The 20,764-nt window shown below is 40.3% G+C and overlaps 1 protein-coding gene across 4 annotated transcripts in view; it reads right to left on the bottom strand.

Moving 5' to 3' along the window:
- Positions 1 to 1,158: 1,158 nt before the first annotated feature.
- The window catches only part of nfat5b (nuclear factor of activated T cells 5b), a 41,951-nt gene continuing 22,345 nt past the window's right edge, over positions 1,159 to 20,764 (bottom strand). Inside the window, exons 1-13 of one of the 4 annotated variants that reach the window (XM_034196908.1) lie at positions 17,304 to 17,404; positions 15,224 to 15,349; positions 11,888 to 12,518; positions 10,347 to 10,533; positions 9,314 to 9,504; positions 8,941 to 9,113; positions 7,773 to 7,907; positions 7,636 to 7,688; positions 6,481 to 6,613; positions 5,939 to 6,004; positions 5,677 to 5,780; positions 3,594 to 5,376; positions 2,681 to 2,949 (exon numbers count right to left, since the gene is read on the bottom strand). In XM_034196908.1, coding sequence (XP_034052799.1) covers positions 2,711 to 2,949; positions 3,594 to 5,376; positions 5,677 to 5,780; positions 5,939 to 6,004; positions 6,481 to 6,613; positions 7,636 to 7,688; positions 7,773 to 7,907; positions 8,941 to 9,113; positions 9,314 to 9,504; positions 10,347 to 10,533; positions 11,888 to 12,518; positions 15,224 to 15,281 — 3,753 coding nt within the window. In that variant the 5' untranslated portion in view covers positions 15,282 to 15,349; positions 17,304 to 17,404 and the 3' untranslated portion in view covers positions 2,681 to 2,710. Of the gene's footprint in view, positions 2,950 to 3,573; positions 5,377 to 5,676; positions 5,781 to 5,938; positions 6,005 to 6,480; positions 6,614 to 7,635; positions 7,689 to 7,772; positions 7,908 to 8,940; positions 9,114 to 9,313; positions 9,505 to 10,346; positions 10,534 to 11,887; positions 12,519 to 13,084; positions 13,148 to 15,223; positions 15,356 to 17,303; positions 17,405 to 20,764 lie in introns of those variants that run through there. The other 3 variants (XM_034196909.1, XM_034196911.1, XM_034196907.1) reach the window with 3 other exon arrangements.

Below are 20,764 nucleotides of genomic sequence, written 5' to 3'. Positions count from 1 at the left end.
CTCTGAAGAGAGGCACGGGTACTACACATATTTAAAAAAAGAAGATCTGAACTTTGTAAAACAAAAACAAATCAAGTCATAAATACTCAACACTGGAAATGTAAGCTCCTCTATTTCACGAGTTTAAGAAAGCCAATCGCAGATAGATCTTTTCTCCAAAGTTAGGTTTCCTTCAGGAGTAGGGTCCCTTTAAAAAACCCTCACACCGCTAAAACCCTCAAATCACATTAGTCAATTTGACATATTATCCATCATAAAACAGCTGTTTCTGACACATAGGTGTATCAAATGTAACGGTGTTAATGTGTTTCTAACAAACTGTACACATAAAAACAAGCATAAAACTGAACTAATTCTGTCATCATCAGAGACCAGCCCCTTGTTCACGCATACAGTGAAACTAATCATGACACAAAGACAACAAACACACAAACAGAAAGAAAAGTGTGGCAGCAGGACATCAGGCCTTATAATGATGATAATGATGCTCTACTGTATGTTCATGTGTTTCTTAAGTGAAAAAGCTTTTGAGACATAAAACCAAACTTTGGTCCTGAGGCCGCTGGCTAACGGCAGGCGACTGTATTTACAAGAGAACATGTAAAATTGGCTCTGTTACTGCATGCTAATACCTTAACCTGGATGAGATGTACAATGTACAGCTGTATCCAACAAACTGTTGCTTCTCCTCAACACTCACATTGTTATAAACTGTTTAAAAAGGCTCTTTTCTAGCTGGTTTAAGAATTCTATTCCAGTAATGCGTGCCTGACGCAGAATGAGGCCATTAAAATGACACTAAATCACACAATAACAATATTACGTCCTACTATCTCTCTCCTGTAGTTGTATTTGAATATGAGTTGTTTGTCACGTGAAATAGATTATTGGGAAAAAAGCCACTTTTTCCCCATTTGTCCAGATTTCCAATTCTGTTTTCATGAATAAATAATGCATTAGGTTTTGGGATTGAGTAGTTGAAAGTTGTTACAGCAAGTTAAACAAATAAGTATGTTCCCCACTGTAAACAATGAGGAAGAGGCGGCTGAAATAACCCACACCACCTCTCGTGGGACTGTACTGTACACTCGATGGGTAAAGTGGTCACAAAGGACAGCATCCTAAAGTGCTGAATTTACAAGTAAAAAACAAAAATCAGCCAATATTTGTTTTATTTTTCTTAAAAGATTCCTCTCTTTGTTGTGAATTAAAAGAAGAGTCTGTTGTTAAAAGTATCAAACTGACACAGTTTGGTTTGATGAATGCAGACTAAATGTTAGCCTCAACATGTTTGCTTACTATATCACAAAGTGCTATCTGTACACTGGGCTAGAGATGGTAACGTAGCTCATATAGAAAGATATTTTGTTGGTAAAGGCTGTTTGGCACACCAGGACAAATTAAACACTTCTGGGATAAAATACCTCTTCTTATCTAAACCAACACCCCTGCCAGGGCACACACCCATTCAAAAGAGGAACAACAGATTAGGTTTACTTTGACTTTTGGTTAGACATGGGAGTGTCAGACTAACGTTACTGCTAGCAAGTAAAGAAACTCAAGACCAACCTTTACTGCACCGCCTCAACGTCAGCTGTTTGCTAAACTACACATTGCACCAGACATCAAGAAGACAAGATCTAGTTTATCCAGGCCTCTTGTAAATATCAACAAAACGCACCATCACTGTAGTTATACTCCTACTGCACACTGTTTCTTTCTAAATCATATCAATAAAGTCACTTTTTGGATTATCAGAAACAGTATATTTATATATTCAGGGGCACAATAGCTGCTACAACATTAAAATGAATCCGCAACAACATAAAAGACACGTGTTTGTGACACAGTTCACTTTTCTACTTTTCCATTACCTCTTTATAATCTGCCTTCTCTAACCTTCCCTCAATACACTTTCTGCCCTGTTGGGTGAACACTTTTCCAACCATGAGATACAGCGAGTACCTTTCACAAAATTGATCTATTCAACCCTACATACAAAACCTTCCTGCTTTACTGCACACTCTAGCTTCCAAGTAACAACACTACACAATTAGTATCAAAGGGAACACTATTCATGGTACCACTTAACACTTTGGAGAACACTTTAGAAAACACCTAGAGAACAGAAAGACTCAGCAGATAAAATCACTGACAAACTATCTACAGATACACTCAAAACTTCATAAGATAAATGATAACAAGACCACTTCAATGCTTCTCTTCACAAGGAACGATAACGACAATTTGTCTGTTCTTGCCTGAAGTCTATCTAATTTTGCTCAAGTCTGTTACAGTCAATCATAAAGTCAACAAGAGAGCTTCACTTTTCAAAGAAATTACAAACCAAATTCACAGTTCATATGTCCAGTTTGTCCTTAATAATGAGTTAACAGATATCATCCATGCCACTTTAGAAATTCATTTTGAGGACATTTTTTGGGAGAGGGAGACTGGCTCAGAAAGGCGAGCAGCACCTTTACTGCTCTTAATAAATCCTCCGTCCGGCAGTAAACTGAATAATGTGTTAGAGGATATTTAGTAATAAGATAAATTAAGAAAATGTTCTGTTTGTCTTAAACTTCATAATGCAGAGCCAATTCACAAATCATTTACTGCATGTGCTTATCAACAGACAGTATTTTAACCATTTTCTCTACATTTTTACAAGAATTTCAAAATTAAAGTAAAGACAGATTCTGTATGAAGGTCAGTAGGAACGAGTTAAGTTGCTGCCCGACTCCTGCAGGCTGACCAGCAGGTCGTCGATCTTCTCCATGTTCTGAGGGGAGTTCATGCTGTTCTGCACCGGCCCGCTCTGAGACAGAGACTGGCAGAGCAGCGACTGGATGTGTGCGTCGCTCTCTCTCTGGTTCTGACCCGACTGGCTGATGGCGATGATCTGATCCGACAGCGTGTTCCCAGGAGTGTTCATCAGCTGGCCACATTCTGCAAGAAGGGAACACAATGAGTGTACAAACCTCACACTTATATTGTATGTTTGTAATGTAAGTTTATTGTTCAAAGTTTCTTTAAAGGTCCCCTATTATACTGTTTTTCATCAATATATTCCAGGTCTCAGATATATACAAAACATGTCTCTGAAGTGTTTGGCTCAAAATACCAAACAGATCATGCATTGTAGCATTACCCATAAACCCCTCTGTTTCAAAAGTGCTGATTCTCTGTCTGTTACTAAAATGAAAATAAGGAGCCACTCCCCACGCCCCTCTGAGAGATATTTGGTTAAAAAGAACACAATGGTAATCTACGAGGAGATTCAGGTGATAAGGGGGGGGGGGTTACCCTGGTTGGTTATTGGCTAATGGTTACACAAGCCAAAAAATTGTTATGACATCATAAAGTGGCCAAAATCTGATCAGCTCGTTTTTGGAGAGGTATTTATATAAATGGATCAGGACAAAAAGTGAGCCAATCTTTTTTCCTGAAACTTTCAGGTTCTCTTTACACAGAGGGGACACATGTTTATGTATAAAAGAGATTAAAAAGTAGATTTTGCATAATAGGTGACCTTTAATGTGTAAACGTACTTCAGTTTGTTAGTGTATTCACCTTTGTAACAAATTCCTTACCGTTCTGAATCCCGAACAGGAAGAGGCCAGGCTGCTGCGGCTGGCTGGGCTGATTGATGCTCCCGCCCACAGCGCTCTGAAACAGCGTCCCGGGCTGTTGAACTGGCGACGAGGTGGTCGTCTGGAGGTTAGCCACGCCATTCTGCGAGGCGAACATGGCTGACTGTGCGAGCTCCTGAGCGGCCAGCCCCCCCTGCAGAGACCCCATGTTGGACTGAGGCATAAAGAGGCCCACAGGCTGCTCCTGCCGGCTGTTTGAACTGCTGCCCAGCTGCATCGGCTGCTGCTCCTGAAACATGACTTGCTGCCTTCGATCTGTGGGGTTCCCCATGGCCATGGGCTCAGAGCGGTCCTGCTGGTTAACTGCCACCATGCTGGCTTGGGAAAAGAGCATTGAGGGGTTTTGGGGCTCTTGGGAAACGAGACTGCTGCTAGTCAGCGGGGGCATTTGGCCCTGGCCGCCGAACAGGAGGCTGGAGGCCTGATCTGGAGAAGACAGAGGGCTGTTGCAGAACAGTAGGCCAGCCTGCTGCTGCTGCTGACCTGGAGACAGTGTGTTTGAAGATGGATGCTGTGTGATGTTCTGAAACAGCGAGGCCTGCTGGGCTGGCTGTGTGTGAGGCTGAGGCTGGGGGGGCTGCTGCTGCTCCATGGGGCTTCTCTGTTGGATGGGGGAAAGCTGGGCCTGAACCTGAAAGACTGATTGTGGTTCAGGGGAAGGCGTTTGTAGAGCAGTGAGGAAGGCCAGTTGTTGTTGTTGTTGTTGTTGCTGCTGCTGCTGCTGTTGAGCACTACTGGTAGCAAGCTGAGAGGGCAGGGATGTCTGAGGGAGGAAAAGTCCCGGGGTTGAGGGCTGCTGGTCTGGAGACTGTAGAACTGTCATGGTGTTTTGAAAAAGAGCGGCCTGGACCTGCTCTTGAGAGGCTTTCTGAAACAACCCCCCCTGAGGGTCTTGTGATTCTGCCAAAGAACTAGGATTGTGAAACATGGGTGGGGAAGGGTGTGAGGGTGACTGCTGGAGGAAGGTGGTCTGAATAGAGAGCAGGTCACTGGCCTGCTGAAAGAGAGCTGCTTGCTGCTGCTGTTGCTGCTGCAGCTGTTGGGCCTGCTGGAAGAGAGTCCCCTGGTTTGTCACCACTCCTTGTGAGGGGCCCTGCTGCTCTGCGTTCTTGGCCTGGGGGGGCTCCTGAAACATGCCGCACTGCATCTGGATCTGTGACTGAAACAGCTGCTGTTGTAGATTCTGCTGCTGTTGCTGCTGATGCTGTTGAAGTTGTTGTTGCTGGATTTGTTGCTGCTGAATTTGCTGTTTTTGGATCTGTTGCTGGATGTGTTGTTGCTGCTGTTTTGCCATTGAGTTGTCAGACTGAAGTGGTAGGTTACAGAACCCTTTGGCTTTCAGTTGCCTCACTGCCTCCTCCAGCTGGGCTACTTCGTCTGGAGGGAACATTGGGAGTTGCTGCTGTTGAGGCGCAGGCTCTCCACACAGCCTCCCCACAGATCCAGAGCCGTTACCGGGCCTCTCCTGCCCGAGGCCCTCTCTGGGCTCCAGGAGGAACTGCTGGGATCCCTGCTGCAGCAGAGAGTCGGCGGGCACAGAGAAAGAGCTGGCGGGTGCAATGTCCTGCTTCTGGATCGTGCTTAAGGGCTCTGTGTTGGGAAAGACAGGAGCCTGGCCTTTGTCAGGGTCGCCTGCGGGCTGAGACAGGTTGTTGGAGAACGCTCTGTTTTTATGTCCTGCAGTCATGTCTGGGTTCTGCTGGGCTGGACACAGGTCGCCTGTCTGTGAAAACACAACATAAAAGATAATAAAAGGTGTGCTTAATTTGCTTTTAGATTGCTTTATTTTAGTTTTATTGTGTTTTTCATATCTAAAAATCACTCAAAGATGTTCATGACATATGTTCACAAAATATGTATCTGTAACATGAAATTACACTTCTTTTATAGACTAAAGAATAAAGTATCGAATAGATGTTACTTTACTTAACATTAATATAATCTGAAATATCCAAATACTTGAATGTGTTGATGTAGAAGGTATTAATGAGGCAGTTAATGAAGTGTCAGATGAATATAATACCTTAAATACACCAGAAGATTGGAGGTTGCTGGTGACCTCCATCGGAGTGACATCTTCTCGCTTCACTAAAGGCAACATTGAAGGCATCAAGGCGCCATCTACAACTGTAGGAGCAAGATCAAGAAATCATTTCAAAATGTTTTCTTGTGCTTTTCGTTCAGCCATTCAGAATAAATGGCAGAACAGTGTGAGTATCTCAGAAACACATTCAAATAGAAGGCTACGATCAAGGTTGTGAAAAAATTAACAAAGGAATAAAAACCTTCATCAAATGAACAAGTATTCACTGGAGAAGGCGCCTCTTTCTTCACGGCAACATCATTTATTGCTACAAGGAAAAACAAAAACAGAGTTTTATCTCTTTGAGCCCACACAACCACAACAACCAGTTCCAAATAATAATTTGGTTACTTTGATGAGCACATCTTTCAAAGTTTAGTATGAGTAGCGTTTTTTGCAGACCTTACAATCAAAGAATGTTGAAGATGGATGACTTTGGATTCCTGTTTAGAAATGGGCTGTGTTTTGTGCACTTGAAATATATTGCTAATGATTGCTAATATTATTTGTTCTGATCCTATGAAATTGTAAGTGGTGGTGTTCTCAAGAAACTGACTGAGCTAGCTGTGGTGCCACCCAGTAATTCTAACAATTATAGTTAATAATTAATATAAATAGTTATAGTAATCACAAGTTCACATGCTATAGTATAATAAGACATGGTCTCCCCATCAGTGGCCTATCAAAAAAGCCAGATGAAAAATGTTGTCTGGTTTAGTAAATCAACTGAAATTGAAAACGAACCTGAATCTGGAGTGTAGGTAAACGGCTGAACATCATGGGATCTCCCAGCATTCGTCACCACATAGATTGCCACACACGCAGGGGAGGTGATGGCTTGGTTTTGGTACGGAGGAACCTTCACTATCAGATGATTCTATAGAGGGGCCATCATTAAAGAAAAGTCAGCAAAAAGTTATGAAAACAGTTGATCTAACAGCATCATGATTCAAAGGGTTGATAAGAGCATGTTGACAATATATTGAAAAGCAATATGAGAACGAGCAGGTCAACACTTTGTTTGCATCTTGTTCCCTAACAATCATGGGCATAGGGGTGATGCAATACACATTTCTGCAGGATGTTATACAGCATTTACTGGAGTGGAGATAAAGAATGAGAAGATTAGATTTACACAGTGATGACTGAGTTAAGGTAGAGATTTGTCTTGTAAATTAATTATTTATTAAAAAGGGAAATATCTAAGGTTTTTGCATGAAACCTGCTCATCTTTTTTACATGATGGTTCTTAAAATGCAAATCAGTTATTATCATCATGTAGTTCATATAATCACAATATTCTCACTTTGTGATTGGGCCAACCAAATATGGCCATATTGACCGAATGCCTGCATCCCTCAGTTTAATGACTCTCTCATATCAACAGGTGGCAGCAAAGCTTATACAATTGTAGCATTTCCTCATAAGAAAGGCCATTAGCCAACTTCAACAGTGCTGAAATGTTTTTTAGTTAGGAAATGCATTCAATATGTTTGTTACACCACAGATACACCCCAGTCAGAAACAATGAACCCAAACAACACTGGGAATGTTTGAAAAAAACGGTATCTTTAACAAAAAACAAAATAACATCCAATGAGTTTAGAGCATTTACCATCAGCTATAGATTCATCAACTTATCTACTTGGACCATTTTGTTTATCAGGGGCAAAGGTTTAAACTGGACTGTTGAACACAATCAGTTTAGCCTCTCAGAATGAGTGTAATTAGGTCAGAGCACAATGAGACTACTCAAACCTTTGAACGGGCAGCACATTTAAGATGATTACATCTAAAGCCCAAAACAAATCTGAAAGGACTGCTTCCATCTGCTCTGCTGATTAGTCATTCGAATCAATCATTCAGTACAAAAATAACACAAGAGCAATCGCATTTTACCTGGTGAAACAACTCCATGTCGATTTCAGCCTCTGCCTTCCAGGATTTCTCGTCTGGAACAGAGAGAAGATGTCACGTTTACTGGAGGACAATAATGTATGGAAGAAAATCGTTTTATAAAAAATAATAATTCTTACCAGAAATATTCTCCTGAAATATGACTTTGGTGTCTTTAAGAAAGTTTTTGCCAATAATAAAGACCTCTTCTCCACCTCTCACTGAACAAGTATGTAGTGACTTCTTCAGGATTTCAGGCACTCCTGCAGGCTGAGCTGTAAACAGAGCAGATATTTTTGGGTCACTTATTATTGTTCATCAAACATACCCAGGTTTATTAAAAAGAGACAAAAAGAGCCTATTGGATTAAATGTGTTTTAACCAATAATGTATGATGTTAAAAATGTCGCAAAGTAATACATTTAATGATAATTGGATAACAAAAAAATCTGACAAAACTTTGAAAAATGATTAAACTGCCACTGTAGTTTATATTTGTGTTATGTTTGTAATCTGACACAAAAACAGACTTGCAATATAAGACTAAAAAACATCCTATAATGTTTTATTAAAACCAAATTCAATGTTTTATAAGATTATAGAACTGCAGGCAACCGGATGATTTGATGTGTTTTCATAAAACTTAAATACTGGCTATATCTCACAGGCCTTGAAAAGGGCAATAACAACTTTGAACAATCTTGGAGCTCAAATCCAGCCCAACCATTTCCCAAATCTTTTTTAGTATTCTGGATGCCAAGGGGGGATTGCAATTTCTGGGGGGTTTTGTAAACATATTTCCCTGGATTGCACGCTAGCTCTGTGCACACAATAGAGGTCCTCACACTTCTATTGTTTCCTCCTCTCCTTCTCTTTCTCCCCTGTGTCTCTCTCGCAGCAGTTCTCCCTGATCCAAATCCTCTTAGACATAAACTTTCTCATAGCCTTAAGCGTCTTAACTGTTTATGAAACCAACCACACCCTCATACTGTATGCATTATTACATAACACTCGGCTCTGAGGGGATCTGTACACACTCTCCTCAAATGTGACCCTAAAAAGACGAATTATCCTGACCTCGGGCAGGATTCAGCTTTGGAAACAGGACCTCTTCTGTTTTGAAAAGCTCAGCCTATAATAATTAACATCATAGGCTGAGATATTATAAACAGAAGATTACAGACACACATTGATTACAGGTCATCTGTCTATTTAGCCTCTTCCTTCAAGTGAAACAGTTCCTATACCTTTATTTATAACAGCATTAACAGCATTTCCACAGAGAGAAATATAAGGGGACAGACTTACTACACAGGATTGGAGAAGAAGGGGTCTGCAGAGTGAGCATTGATCCATCTGCACGGGGGATGTTGACCCTAAACACCAGCCGTGCACGTGTACTCTTTTTCTTTGATCCCGCAACACCAATGCGAGCCTCGACATCAGCGTTACGGAGCTTCAAGATCCCAACACAGTCCACCCTGCACAGAGACGCCATGTTAGTTTAAACAACTTGAAAGTGTGTCATAAGAAATGATTTGCTTGATTATGCAGTTGCTTTATTAAGCAATTGGTTTGAATTATATATGAAGGGCACAAACAAAGAACACTTTATTTGTTGTATAATATATTAAAAGAAGAAGAAAACAACCCACTTTTAATGTAAAAGAAAATGGCTTACGCTAGTTTCATGTTGGTGCTTGGATCCAGGGACACCTCGATGACAGTGGTGCCATCGATGTCCACCTCTTTGCAGGCGGTAGTGTTGCGGCCGGTCACCCTGCATGCTTGGTAAAAACCATGAGGCTTAACGCGCCCGGTGTCATTACCCACAAACACCTGCAAAACCACTGGCTCATTCACTCCCTCCAGCTGTATGAGGAACAACAAAAGACAACAAAAGTTTAAATTATAGGACCATCAAACATGTTTCACACAGATGATTCTCTACCTGTCCAGCAAATGCACCCAGAGTGCATTTATACATTTTCTCATTTAGCAGCCTCTTGTGTCCTGTATTCTCAGTTTGTTTACCAGCTTACCCTCTTGTGCAATCGAGTCAGCCTTTTAAAAAGCAGACATGTATTTGTTACCTTCTGATGTTACCTTGTCTGACCATTATATTATTACATCAGGATCCTCTTGCTCTTCACAAGCCCTGACAGTATAAACAGTAACTTATTCAATAGCACCCACAATGCTCTGGGCCCAGATTCATCTCCAAATCACCTCAGGATACAAAGAACTGACATTAATAATAATCAAATAATATATATACAAAATATAACGAGGTAATTGCCATAAAGCTTTTGTAGAAACACCTTACACCACAACTCAAAAGTAATGCAGGTGGTAACAAGTGAAACATGAAGTATATGTTTAATGTTTGGAACAGGACCCACTTCTCTCTACTTATATAGTACAAAATTAACAAGCAATTTATATTACCAGTCTCCATTTGGGCTGGAAATGAAACGTGATTAGGTCTTCCCTATTGAGCATATTAGTCTCCAGAAAAAGACTCTTTTACACTGTGACCTTAACTATTCTACCATGAGCATATTCAACCTTTGTATTGCCCCACTGCTCCTATGGCTCTTAAAATAGCAAATCTTTCAGGAACATATTTCAAAGCCCCTGGCATTACCCCAACCATTAACCTTAAGTAAAGGCATTGACTACAGAGTTCATTTTGGAGGCTGTTTCAAGGTTACCTTAATAGTAGGGAAGCCCTGCTGAGTGCGGTCCTTCACGGACCCTCTGCTGCCTTCAGTCAGATATCGAGCTCGGTGCTGAGTCTCCGGCTGCACAACGATCTTCAGCTCCTTCCCCTCACTCTTCTGTGGGAATTGCATCGACAGCGCGCCTCCTTTGTGGTGAGTTGTCTGAGGATCATCAGAGCTGCAATGAAGATTCGGTTTGACAGAGACACCAGCAGATTACTCCTAATTCTAACATATTAAATACATTTTATTTTAATTAGTGCAACCGGGGGTAGTCTGGGCTCATTTGCACCCTTTAAGTTTATTTATTTGTATTATATATACTATTGTGTATGTTCTTTCCCACTATGACTATGTATGTCATTAAGTATGGTATTCCTGTCATGCTATGTTTTTTCTTTATTATTTCTTGTTGGCTGTTCTGTTTGTCTTCTATGTTGAAAAAGAGAAGCACGATTTCCACCCCAAAGAAGTCTGTACTATTGATTACACTTGTATGCTTCTTCTCAATACAAGTATTTGAAACAATTAGTGCAACCTGGCTGGCATCTTCACATTTTGTGGTGGAAGATGTTTAGGATGAATGCAACTTACGTATGTACCTATTTATTCAGAAACCACTCACCCTCCAGCCCCCAAGATGCTTTGAGCATCAACCAGGCATATTCAATGCCCATCTCTTAAAGGGTTCAGAGTTATCGGTTTATTTAATCGGCTCTGCTTATCCTAGGTCTTTGAGCGAGGCTCTGATTCACTGTGGCCGACCATTGTTTGTACTTCAGTATCCTGCCCCTCCCTCTCCTCTGATCTGACCGCTCTTCTTCATTCAAAGGGTGGTGGGATATTTAGAGCCACAGTAGTTTGCTGAAGATTTCCATCTGTTTGTGCCATGAGTGATTTCCTAATAACGCCTATACTGATGAGTGCTCTATGAGATTATCCACAAGGGCCCTTCGGACAATGGTAACAAAATGAATGACTTAATTAAGAGCGTAAAGTTAGCGCTAGGAGAATATTAAATGCATACAAATCAATGTACTACTCAAGCGACATCCTGCATTAAGTGGAGTCCTTGTTTTCTTTGCTGGGATACAGATTACAGTAAATAAGTGAGGAAACGCAATACATGCAGATGTTTACAAGGCAGGGGACTCCACTGAATTGGTTGATTGAATGTTGAAGAAATTATTTATCTAATGAGCACAAAAGTCATAGCTATGGCTTTACCAGTCACCAGATGTGATTCCAGTTAAATACAATCTAGAGTTTTCTGAGCATTGTTTTAGAATGATCTCTACCACCATCCTTATAACCCTCCAGTAGAGTTTCAGAAACTTTGACCTGCAAGCTTGTGCTGTCCTTACGTTTGACCTTAAAACTCCTTCTTTTGTAATTGACCAATTCCTTCAACCATCTGTACACAATCATAGCATCCTTTGTCAAAGATATAGAGGAGCATGACATGTACACTAAAATCTTACACATCGAAGTGATCGTATATCATACCAAGTAAAACTATTCGTCATACAAACCTTCCTTTGGATCCCGTCTTGTTGTCAGGGCCGAGCTGTGACAGGACAAAGTGTGGCCCTTTGGCACTGTCTGCATCAAACACGTCCATGCTGGTTTCCCCTGCTGGCCGAGACTTGGGACCAGGCCTCTGCCGAGGGGTACGTTTGCGGGACTTCCTTGGCACCTCTGTGTTGTCATTGTAGGAGACAGTGCTCATAATGCTAAAGTTGGACAGAGAGTCCTCCATCCAAATGCTGTTACTCTGCTCTGAGTCCAGGGATGTTTCATCCTGGCAGGACATCTGGCTGGTATCAAACAGGTCTTGCGGAGGCGGCGAAATATTCAGTACAGTGCGGCGCTTCGATGGGGTCATCTGGTGATGTAGTTGTGCCTCCTGGGATGTTACTCCTCTTCCTCCTCCTTGCTCACTGCTGCCTCTGCAGTTACCACCATTGCTGCTGTTGCCATTCCCACCTTCTGCTCCCACAACCTCTGGAACTACTCTGCTACTCCTGCAGTCCTCCGGGTCAACATTGCCGCCGTGCACCGCGTTCCGGTCAGTGGCCGAAGCGCTGGAATGCATGGTGGGGCTGGAAGAGGTGGGAAAAGCACTGCGGGGGCCTTCCATGGTCACAGAGGAGGACATGGCATCTACAGTGCAAATAATTAGACAGTGAATAAAGGCCTCTCAACCAGTGTTGGCTAGCAGTCCCATTTAAGCAGCAATTTGTTTCATGATTGCTTTGGTTTATTGCCTTTTTTAGCAATTTTAGATTCATCCAATTAAAATCTCCCCCTTTTCATTGGATCTTGAATGTGTGTGTCTGTGGTGCTGGCGATGTCTGAGGATTTGTAAATGTGCAGTATGTGAAGCGCAGTATCGGTGCGGCTAAAAAGGGGCAAAAAACGGGATAAAAAAAAAACCATGGCCCTTATTTAGAAAAAAATGTACACAAAAACTGCTTGTGGATTAACTAATTTGCAACAAAAAACGGAATTAATTTATCATTAATATTAGCGTTTTGTTCGTGTTCAACTAAAGACTTTGCCAAAATGATGAAATGGAGAGGCAAGTTCAAAACAGTTATATGTACAAATATGTAGCATGCCAATTTTTCTGAGCTTTTACTTTTAATTGTTTTCTTTTTTTCTGCTACAAAAGTTCATTTAGTTGGGACTGAACGTAGCCACAGAGACAAAATAAACAAGCTTCTGACCTATGAAGCAGAGAACTGCAGACCATTTTATATGCAGACACTCCCTGCTTCAGAGGGAACTTCCTGGAATATAAAAATGAGACAGGGAATGAGCAATAGGAGTTAAAATGTATTCAAATTTTTTTAAAGAAAAATAACACAGGGTATTTTTGTTTTTCAAAACTGTTGCTCCAGCATGCTGACATACACTGTGATTTCAAAAGCATTCAAATAGTTATAATGAACTAGATGAAGAGTGGGGAAAAGTCTGGTTAAGTTGCAGATAGTAAAAAGGAGTTAGACTGCTGTTGACATTCTGCATTGTTTGGTGACTCATTAGTTTGCAAAACACACAATCGTAAAGAAAAAGAGGCACATAAAAAGAATGAAGGTAGTGTCATTTTGAGCAAGTATCAAAACACAAAGTCATATACATGATCAGAGACCAACAAAACCTACAATAGCAACTTAAATATAAGACCAAATACTTGAATGACATTGGATGTCCAGTGCTATTTCTGCTCTTGAGAGGTGGAATGTTTTTTTGCAATATACCCTATTTGTATTTAGCAGTGCTGCAAATGATTGAAACCCTGTGTTGCTAAGCACAATATTTATAAATGAGAAGTATGTTTAAAGAAACATATATTTGAAATGAAACATTAACAAAGACATAAAAGCCAGATGATGTTATTTGTAGTTTTCATTTAAACTTATAGTTCCATGTAAAGTAAAATATACTTCACCTTTTTCCTTTTACAGACCAAATTTTTCCGACAGGTCAGAGCACTGCAAGTGGCTGTAATGGAGCACTGAAGTCCATGGATTTACTGAAACTCACTCTAATGCCTTGATGCTTCAATGGGGAGCAGAGCAAAACAGCTACAGTGAAGCAAACACTGTCATTTATTTTTGATATTTTAAATCTTAAGCTTTTCTTCTGAAAACCATTTGGGAATTTGGGGAAATTAAAAGACATTTTTTTTTTTTTTAAAGAGAGCTCAAGACAGAAAGTAAGAATATATTTGTTATAACAGTATCTCTCTACAATTAATTGATTTTGACTAAATCCTTTACGTTTGCGGACATGTATGTCCACTAAACTGTTGGATTACTACCCTTTATCACACATCCTATTTTTCCTTTAATCATTTGCCAATTGGGAGACTGGCCAAGCAGTCACAATGAAAATGTGAAAGGTCAAATTAAAAATGTAAGAGAGTTGACGCAGAATTAGTGTCTCTTGACCATTTCCTGACAGAGACATAGGCTCAGTCTCCTTATAACTTAAGACGTCTTCTATACTGTAAACACTGTACACTCATCTTGTTTTGTGATTTTGTTACCTCAGCATTAAACTGCTTATTATAGTTAAATGCCTAACCTACCTTTCCAATGGTAAAAATGTTGTTTAAAAAAATACTGTCCGATCATAACACGATACTGACACTATTTTAAAGTTGTAAATGAGCCTTTCTTATGTGACCACACTGCAGGCATAATAATCAGGATGTTAGCTCTTTTCGGAAGTTTTAAACCAGATTATCAACCACAATAACCGGCCACACCTTAAATTGGATTTATTGGACTTTTGAACTTCACTGACTGTTTTCTCAACAACTCCACATTGAAAATGCAAAATGGTCAACAAGGTGATTACACCCACTCAAAGCTTCCTAATTCTCTAACAAAAGTTAAGAAATAAAAGAAAGCTGTTAAATCCCACCAAGTATTTAGTTCTGAGTATGCAGCACTTTCAATATTAAGCTCTGTTGGGCTCTCTCATCATTATTGGGTTCTGTGTGCGGTTTAAACTATTAATATTTGTTACAGTCGGATCACAAAGAAAAAAGGTAGAGGAATCTAAATAGTATCCAAACCTTCAGTGCATGGACTGCATGTCAACACTTGTGACCACAATCTACAGACCATACTGTACAGACGGGGGGGGGCATTTTGAGCTGACTTTACTCCAATTATGCAACTTCCTTTTTACACAGTAGTTTTTTCAGTTTTGGGACTGACATGAGGATCATAGAGCAACAGACTGTCATATACAGGTGTTTGTTTGCCAACAGATGTAGACTGTTTTGCTTTCTTTTTTGGGGGGTCCGTCTTGCTCACAGAGGAGACATACAAATAATAGGAGTGGGATCCTACCTGATGCAACAGCAGCTGAAGGGGGAGGCCCTGCCTCTCCGCCGCTCTTTTGACTCATGATTTTTGGCTTCTGCTGAGTGGAGAAAGGCAACTGTAGCTCCTTGGGAAGAAGTTCATACGCTGATTCTGTTGAGAGAGATATGGGACATGTAAAAAGAATGATAAGGTGACATACTTACATGAACCAGACAGCTTTTGTTGATTAAATGAGAATTATGATTCACAAATGTCAGCTCAATGACTTTTGCAGAAGTTAAAATGACATAAGTGTATGTTGTGTTGAGTCATTCTTTTCTCAGAAGTTCTATTAAGGTTGATGTCGTAATGACAGTATGAAAAAGGTTTGTTCTTACAGTGTAAGAACAAACCTTTGGCAACGAAACTAATAAATGACAAAATAATGATCGCAATGCAGAATGATGTCTATTGAAAAACATGCAGGATGATGCCAAACTGGTTTATATTTCATCTTCTTTACTTTACTAAACTCTCCCAGAGGCTGCACATCCGCAAGAATCATGCCACATATATATATAACAATTAAAAAAATGTAATTTCCTAAATTAAATAGTGGCCCTATGTGATCTACATCTTCTCTTTATGAATTATTGAAAGCTAAAATGGTGAATTTGGGCTCTGATTACACATTGAGAAGGACCAAACCAAATGGAAAAAAGGAGAAAAAGAAGAGAGCACTGAAGTAAAAGCTAAAAGTTGTTGTGTACGGAATAAACTGCACATCTTTTTACCAACAGCCTGCAGGGTGGTACAAAGCCTTTCTCTCTCCTCTCTGTGCCTCCCTCACAGCCAACAGGATTGGGTTAGGGGAGAAAGCCTTGGGTCAACAGCATTACAACACATTTACTAGCAGCTTGATTCATCATCCAAATATTATGGTATGAACTCACAGCGGCCATTACAGTCGCCTGACTCTCTTCTCTGCCAACTGCCAGCTTTAATTACTTGCAGCTGAGTCCCAGGGTTCGGTGTGTATATCAGATACTTAACCCTCCCATTGTTACCACTCGCTGTGTACAATAGACAAACCTGGGACATACTGAAACCAGCCCATGCCTCTTGATTCCCAAAGCCCTCCAGTCTCCTACAGCTCGCTTTAGAAGAGCAGGGAATGCTGGTTCCCAGAAAGGGAGCTTAAATCTGGACTCAGCAAACTCATATAAGTCACACTGAACCTCAGATACGCACAGGATTCTAGTGTGGTTTTGCTGGTTATTTGCTAAGTTCTCCAAACAAAATCTTAGACACACATGCATGCACATACACACAAACGCCCGCCACAACCTCCAGGAAAACACTTTCTCTGCCCCTGCTAACTCTGAAGTCTTCTTGGGGCTCACTGACTGACTGCACATGCAGCAACATGTGCTCAGAGTGAGCAGCACTTCCAGTAAACAGATTGCCAACCGCACAGACAGAAAATATGTACTCTTCTCTCGGAGCAGTGGTCTTGAATCACTGGCTGGCCTGTTCAAAGTGTTTCCACAGTCCCTTGACGTTTTTAAGACTGAAAAAATATATATTTTTGCGGCATTTTTGTTTCCCAAGTGCAATTCTTTATTTACATGTGACAAAACACTGTCCCTTTCACACAGGAGACGTACAAAAGTCAGTCCTTTTTGCTGGGAAATAAACTGAACAAACTCTGCATCACGTGATGTTTTGATTTTAACTTTAGACTCAAGCCATGTTGTGCAGACCACTGAGGAAAACCTTACATTTTCTGTCCTTCTGTGATTATCATCATAACAGATTAAAGCCTGACCATGCACATGTGATCGTTTTGATTAGGTCTATCCATGCTATTTGATGACTATCAACTAATAAAAAAAGTGGCAACCCCTCATTAAAAGCTTCACAAAGCTTTCACTGTCATTAATTAACAGAAAAATACTAAATAAACCACACTTAAAAACACACGTTTCACATTAGAAATCCTGCACCAAAGCATATTTTTTTAACCAAACACTTAATATTTGTGCTCTTTATACCCTAAACATACCTAGTGCTATGTTTATATGGTAAGTAGTGCCGGCTGAAGGTGAAAAAAGAAAGCACTCACCATGTGAATGGCAGGACTTACACTCCCATTCAATTCCCTCACATTCCTGCTGCTTGCTCTTACTAGCCCTGGCACCTGGGGCGTGGCACTGTTTTTTTGGCTGAGTGACTGAATTAACTCCCCTTCTGTCCCCCTCCTCCACTCAACCTACCTCTTTCCCTCTCCCTGTCTTGTTTACTGTGCTCCCTGACCCTTTTCTGTACTTCAACTGGCTCAACAGGTTAGTGGTATTGTCATGTGGAATCCCGTCAAGCAGAAATGAAGCAAAAGAAAAGCCCATGTGTTAAAAAGAGTCCTTAAGTGGCTTCATTGAACTTGCTGAAATATGATTGAACAAAAAGTGATGGGGAAAATAAGATTAAGCCAAGTCAACTTGGAGATTATACTTAGCTGCGAAGGTAAGAAAGAAACTGCTGGCACCTGCAGCAAACCATGTACAACAACCCTGAAATGTTTACAGCCAAGCCTACACGAAGGCTGCCAGGGACTCCATAGCAACACAGATCAGGGGACAAGTCTTCTGAGCATTTGGGGCTCTTGTGGGATAATGCAGAGAAAATTTGAAAGTGAAAAATAAAAATCCAATTTCAAGGGAGGAACTGGGCCTTAACAATGCAGGGTATTACATGAACAAACATTCTATAAAAAAGTCACCACTATCATCTTATCTGACACGCCCATTACTTATAGATAACAACATCCCTATTCATTTTTCTAAACTGATGCCGTGTTTAAGTAGCTACAATGATCCTCATTGCACATTTTTCCTTCAACTTCTTATGTTTATATAAATATTTCTAAAATAGTGCGACAGTCAAACAACGTTATTTCCCCCCGGAATAAATGACGTGTTCTTGTTCTCGTGATTCTGAGGTGCGTAATAAATTGATAAAATATTATTATTATAAGAGCCCAGCTGAAAAGTTTTCAGTATTTAATTAATCAGATGTAGCTTTTTCACATCATGTCATTAAAGGATTCATCATCTTCAAATGTAAACGTATTATTTAATGACGCCTAAAATAGTAATACCAAAAATGCCAGCCAATTGCATTTCAATATTGCAATAACCCTTGACCTAAGATGAACCTTCAAGGGGAGATTTGTTGCAGGAGTTGTTTCGAACTTTACGAGCTGGAAAGACTGGTCACAGAAACATTCCTACTGTCGAGTGACAACATGAATGGATAAGGAGGCGGGGTGAAGGTATGTGAGATGAAGTGAAACATCCGGTTGGTGCTTCTGTGACCAGAAACTATTTCTTTACATAAGTCGGCAGATGAGAAAGGCCACACGAAAGGAAATCCAAAACTCATATCAGGTGATAAACAGATGCAAGTAATGTTAGGATAAATCAATGAATTCATGCCATAACTGAAATGCTTCTCAATTTCCCTAAAACACCAATCAAAAACCAAAGATTCCCTCCAAGATCTTATATAATAATATTAACATACACATATCTTGATTATTTGTAAATATTTTTGCCATCATGAATTCTTGATACTTGATGAATGTTATTGTGACAAGTCATGTATTTGCTGTTTCATTATTAATAGAAACTCTTATCTGTGATCAATATCTACTGAAACATTTTGTCATACTTTAAGAGTCATATTTTAATTATATGATTTGAGAACAGCATAAACAGTTTAATATAACTTTACTGTTGATCAATTCAGATAACGAAGGCCGAAGGAGTCATAACTAAGTAATGAAAAGAGCTCTGCACACCAGAGTCCTCCTCCTAGAGTGTTTGATCTTCATATTTTATCACAAATAAATACATTTATATTGCACTCATTTAATATTAGCTGACAGTGAGGAAGTAGAACACTTTCATTCTGACTGCAGAGCCTGTCATAAATGCCAAGTAATTGCAGACATGATGACTCAAATATGCTGAAATCAAAGTCCTGCAGTAGTTACTTTACAGCCTGTTGCACAATAGCAGCATTTATAACCGGAGGTGTCATCATTGCATTTAAACACTTGCTGCATTCAGGAAGGATCCTGTCATCATATTCGTCAGGATATTCTCGATGAAGACACAGATGAGAATAAGCTCACTTAACAAAGGATGTCTGATATTACTCTAACATTGTGTGACGCTGTTGAACTCTAGGACGCTGCATCAGATTCACAAAGGCATCTTAAATTGGCACCAGAAACAGCATTTTTAGGCTGAAAACAGATTGATTGTAATATCCAAGTAAAGGCTGCTTAGGCCCGAGGGCTGAAAACAGATTGATTGTAATATCCAAGTAAAGGCTGCTTAGCCCCGAGGGCTGAAAACAGATTGATTGTAATATCCAAGTAAAGGCTGCTTAGGCCCGAGGGTAATCTTACAGGTACTTAAAAGTTATGAATCCACTGAAACACTGTGAACAAAAGAAGGAAATAGTTTAATCATAAACTGCTCAAAACATCAATCCAGGTTCTCTTTAGAAAGTTGCTCTTGAAGAATGTACTTTGGACCTGGTCCAAGCTACATGTCAGCACACAATTCAGGGTAAAGAACAACCTAAACTGAGAGTGGCTTTTAAGAATCAGTGGTCAGCTTCCCATAGAATTATGATTGAATATGCCAAAGGACAAAAGTGTTTTAAAGTCATTTGAGAAAGTAAAGGTCGGCCCGGCTTTAGTCCGGCTAAGTCATGTGTTACCTCAGGCTCAGAGTTTGTGGCATGTAGCTCTTTTAGTCCAGATAATCCTGAAGTGACCAGGAACTACCTCCAGGCATCAGTTTACAACAAACACCCACCACTATCCTGTCTTTACTAAACAGCCCAATGAGTCTCCTGTGGGCACCGAAGCACCCAGCTACAGGTCAGGTTTGAAAACAAAGAAGTGTCATTGGTCGCACTTAACATCCTCCCAGCAGTGCAATGGGATAACTGTGTTATTTTGAAGTAAATACAACTAAAATAAATATAATCAAATTCTGTTAGACAATAATCTCTCAGTACGACACATCTGCCTTTGGCTCCGTGTTTACCAGTGGACGCAAAAAATGAAACAGACACTGGGCTTCACATGAAAGCGTGACTTCAAAAAGCTGAGGAATTCAAACTATTTACAGAAGACAACACACACGCAAGCTCACACACATGCACACTCCCCCAAAAATGCCATGCTTATACACAGACATTAGAATGTGCCAAACTTTTAGAAAACAACCCCAATGAAATCGGGTCTGAATGGTGACCAGAAATGACTCCGATGACTGCTGGTTTACTTTTAAATAAGAGGAGACGACACTCGCATACTAACCATCTACATTATAATACAACAGTTCAACTAAATGTTTGGTGTGCCAACACAGGAGTTTCTGCCCGGCTCTCAGGAAAACTGTGCTGAGGCAACAGGAAGAGCCTTTAGCAACAACCTACACACACAAACACACACTCACACTGCATCACCAAGCTGCCATGCTAACAGCATTTAGTTGGAAACTGTAA

The sequence above is a fragment of the Gymnodraco acuticeps genome, unplaced genomic scaffold (assembly GCF_902827175.1).
Source record: "Gymnodraco acuticeps unplaced genomic scaffold, fGymAcu1.1, whole genome shotgun sequence".
Lineage (NCBI taxonomy): Eukaryota > Metazoa > Chordata > Actinopteri > Perciformes > Bathydraconidae > Gymnodraco > Gymnodraco acuticeps.
The sequence above is the reverse complement of the archived record's forward strand: the minus strand, read 5'-3'. Positions and strand labels throughout refer to the sequence as shown.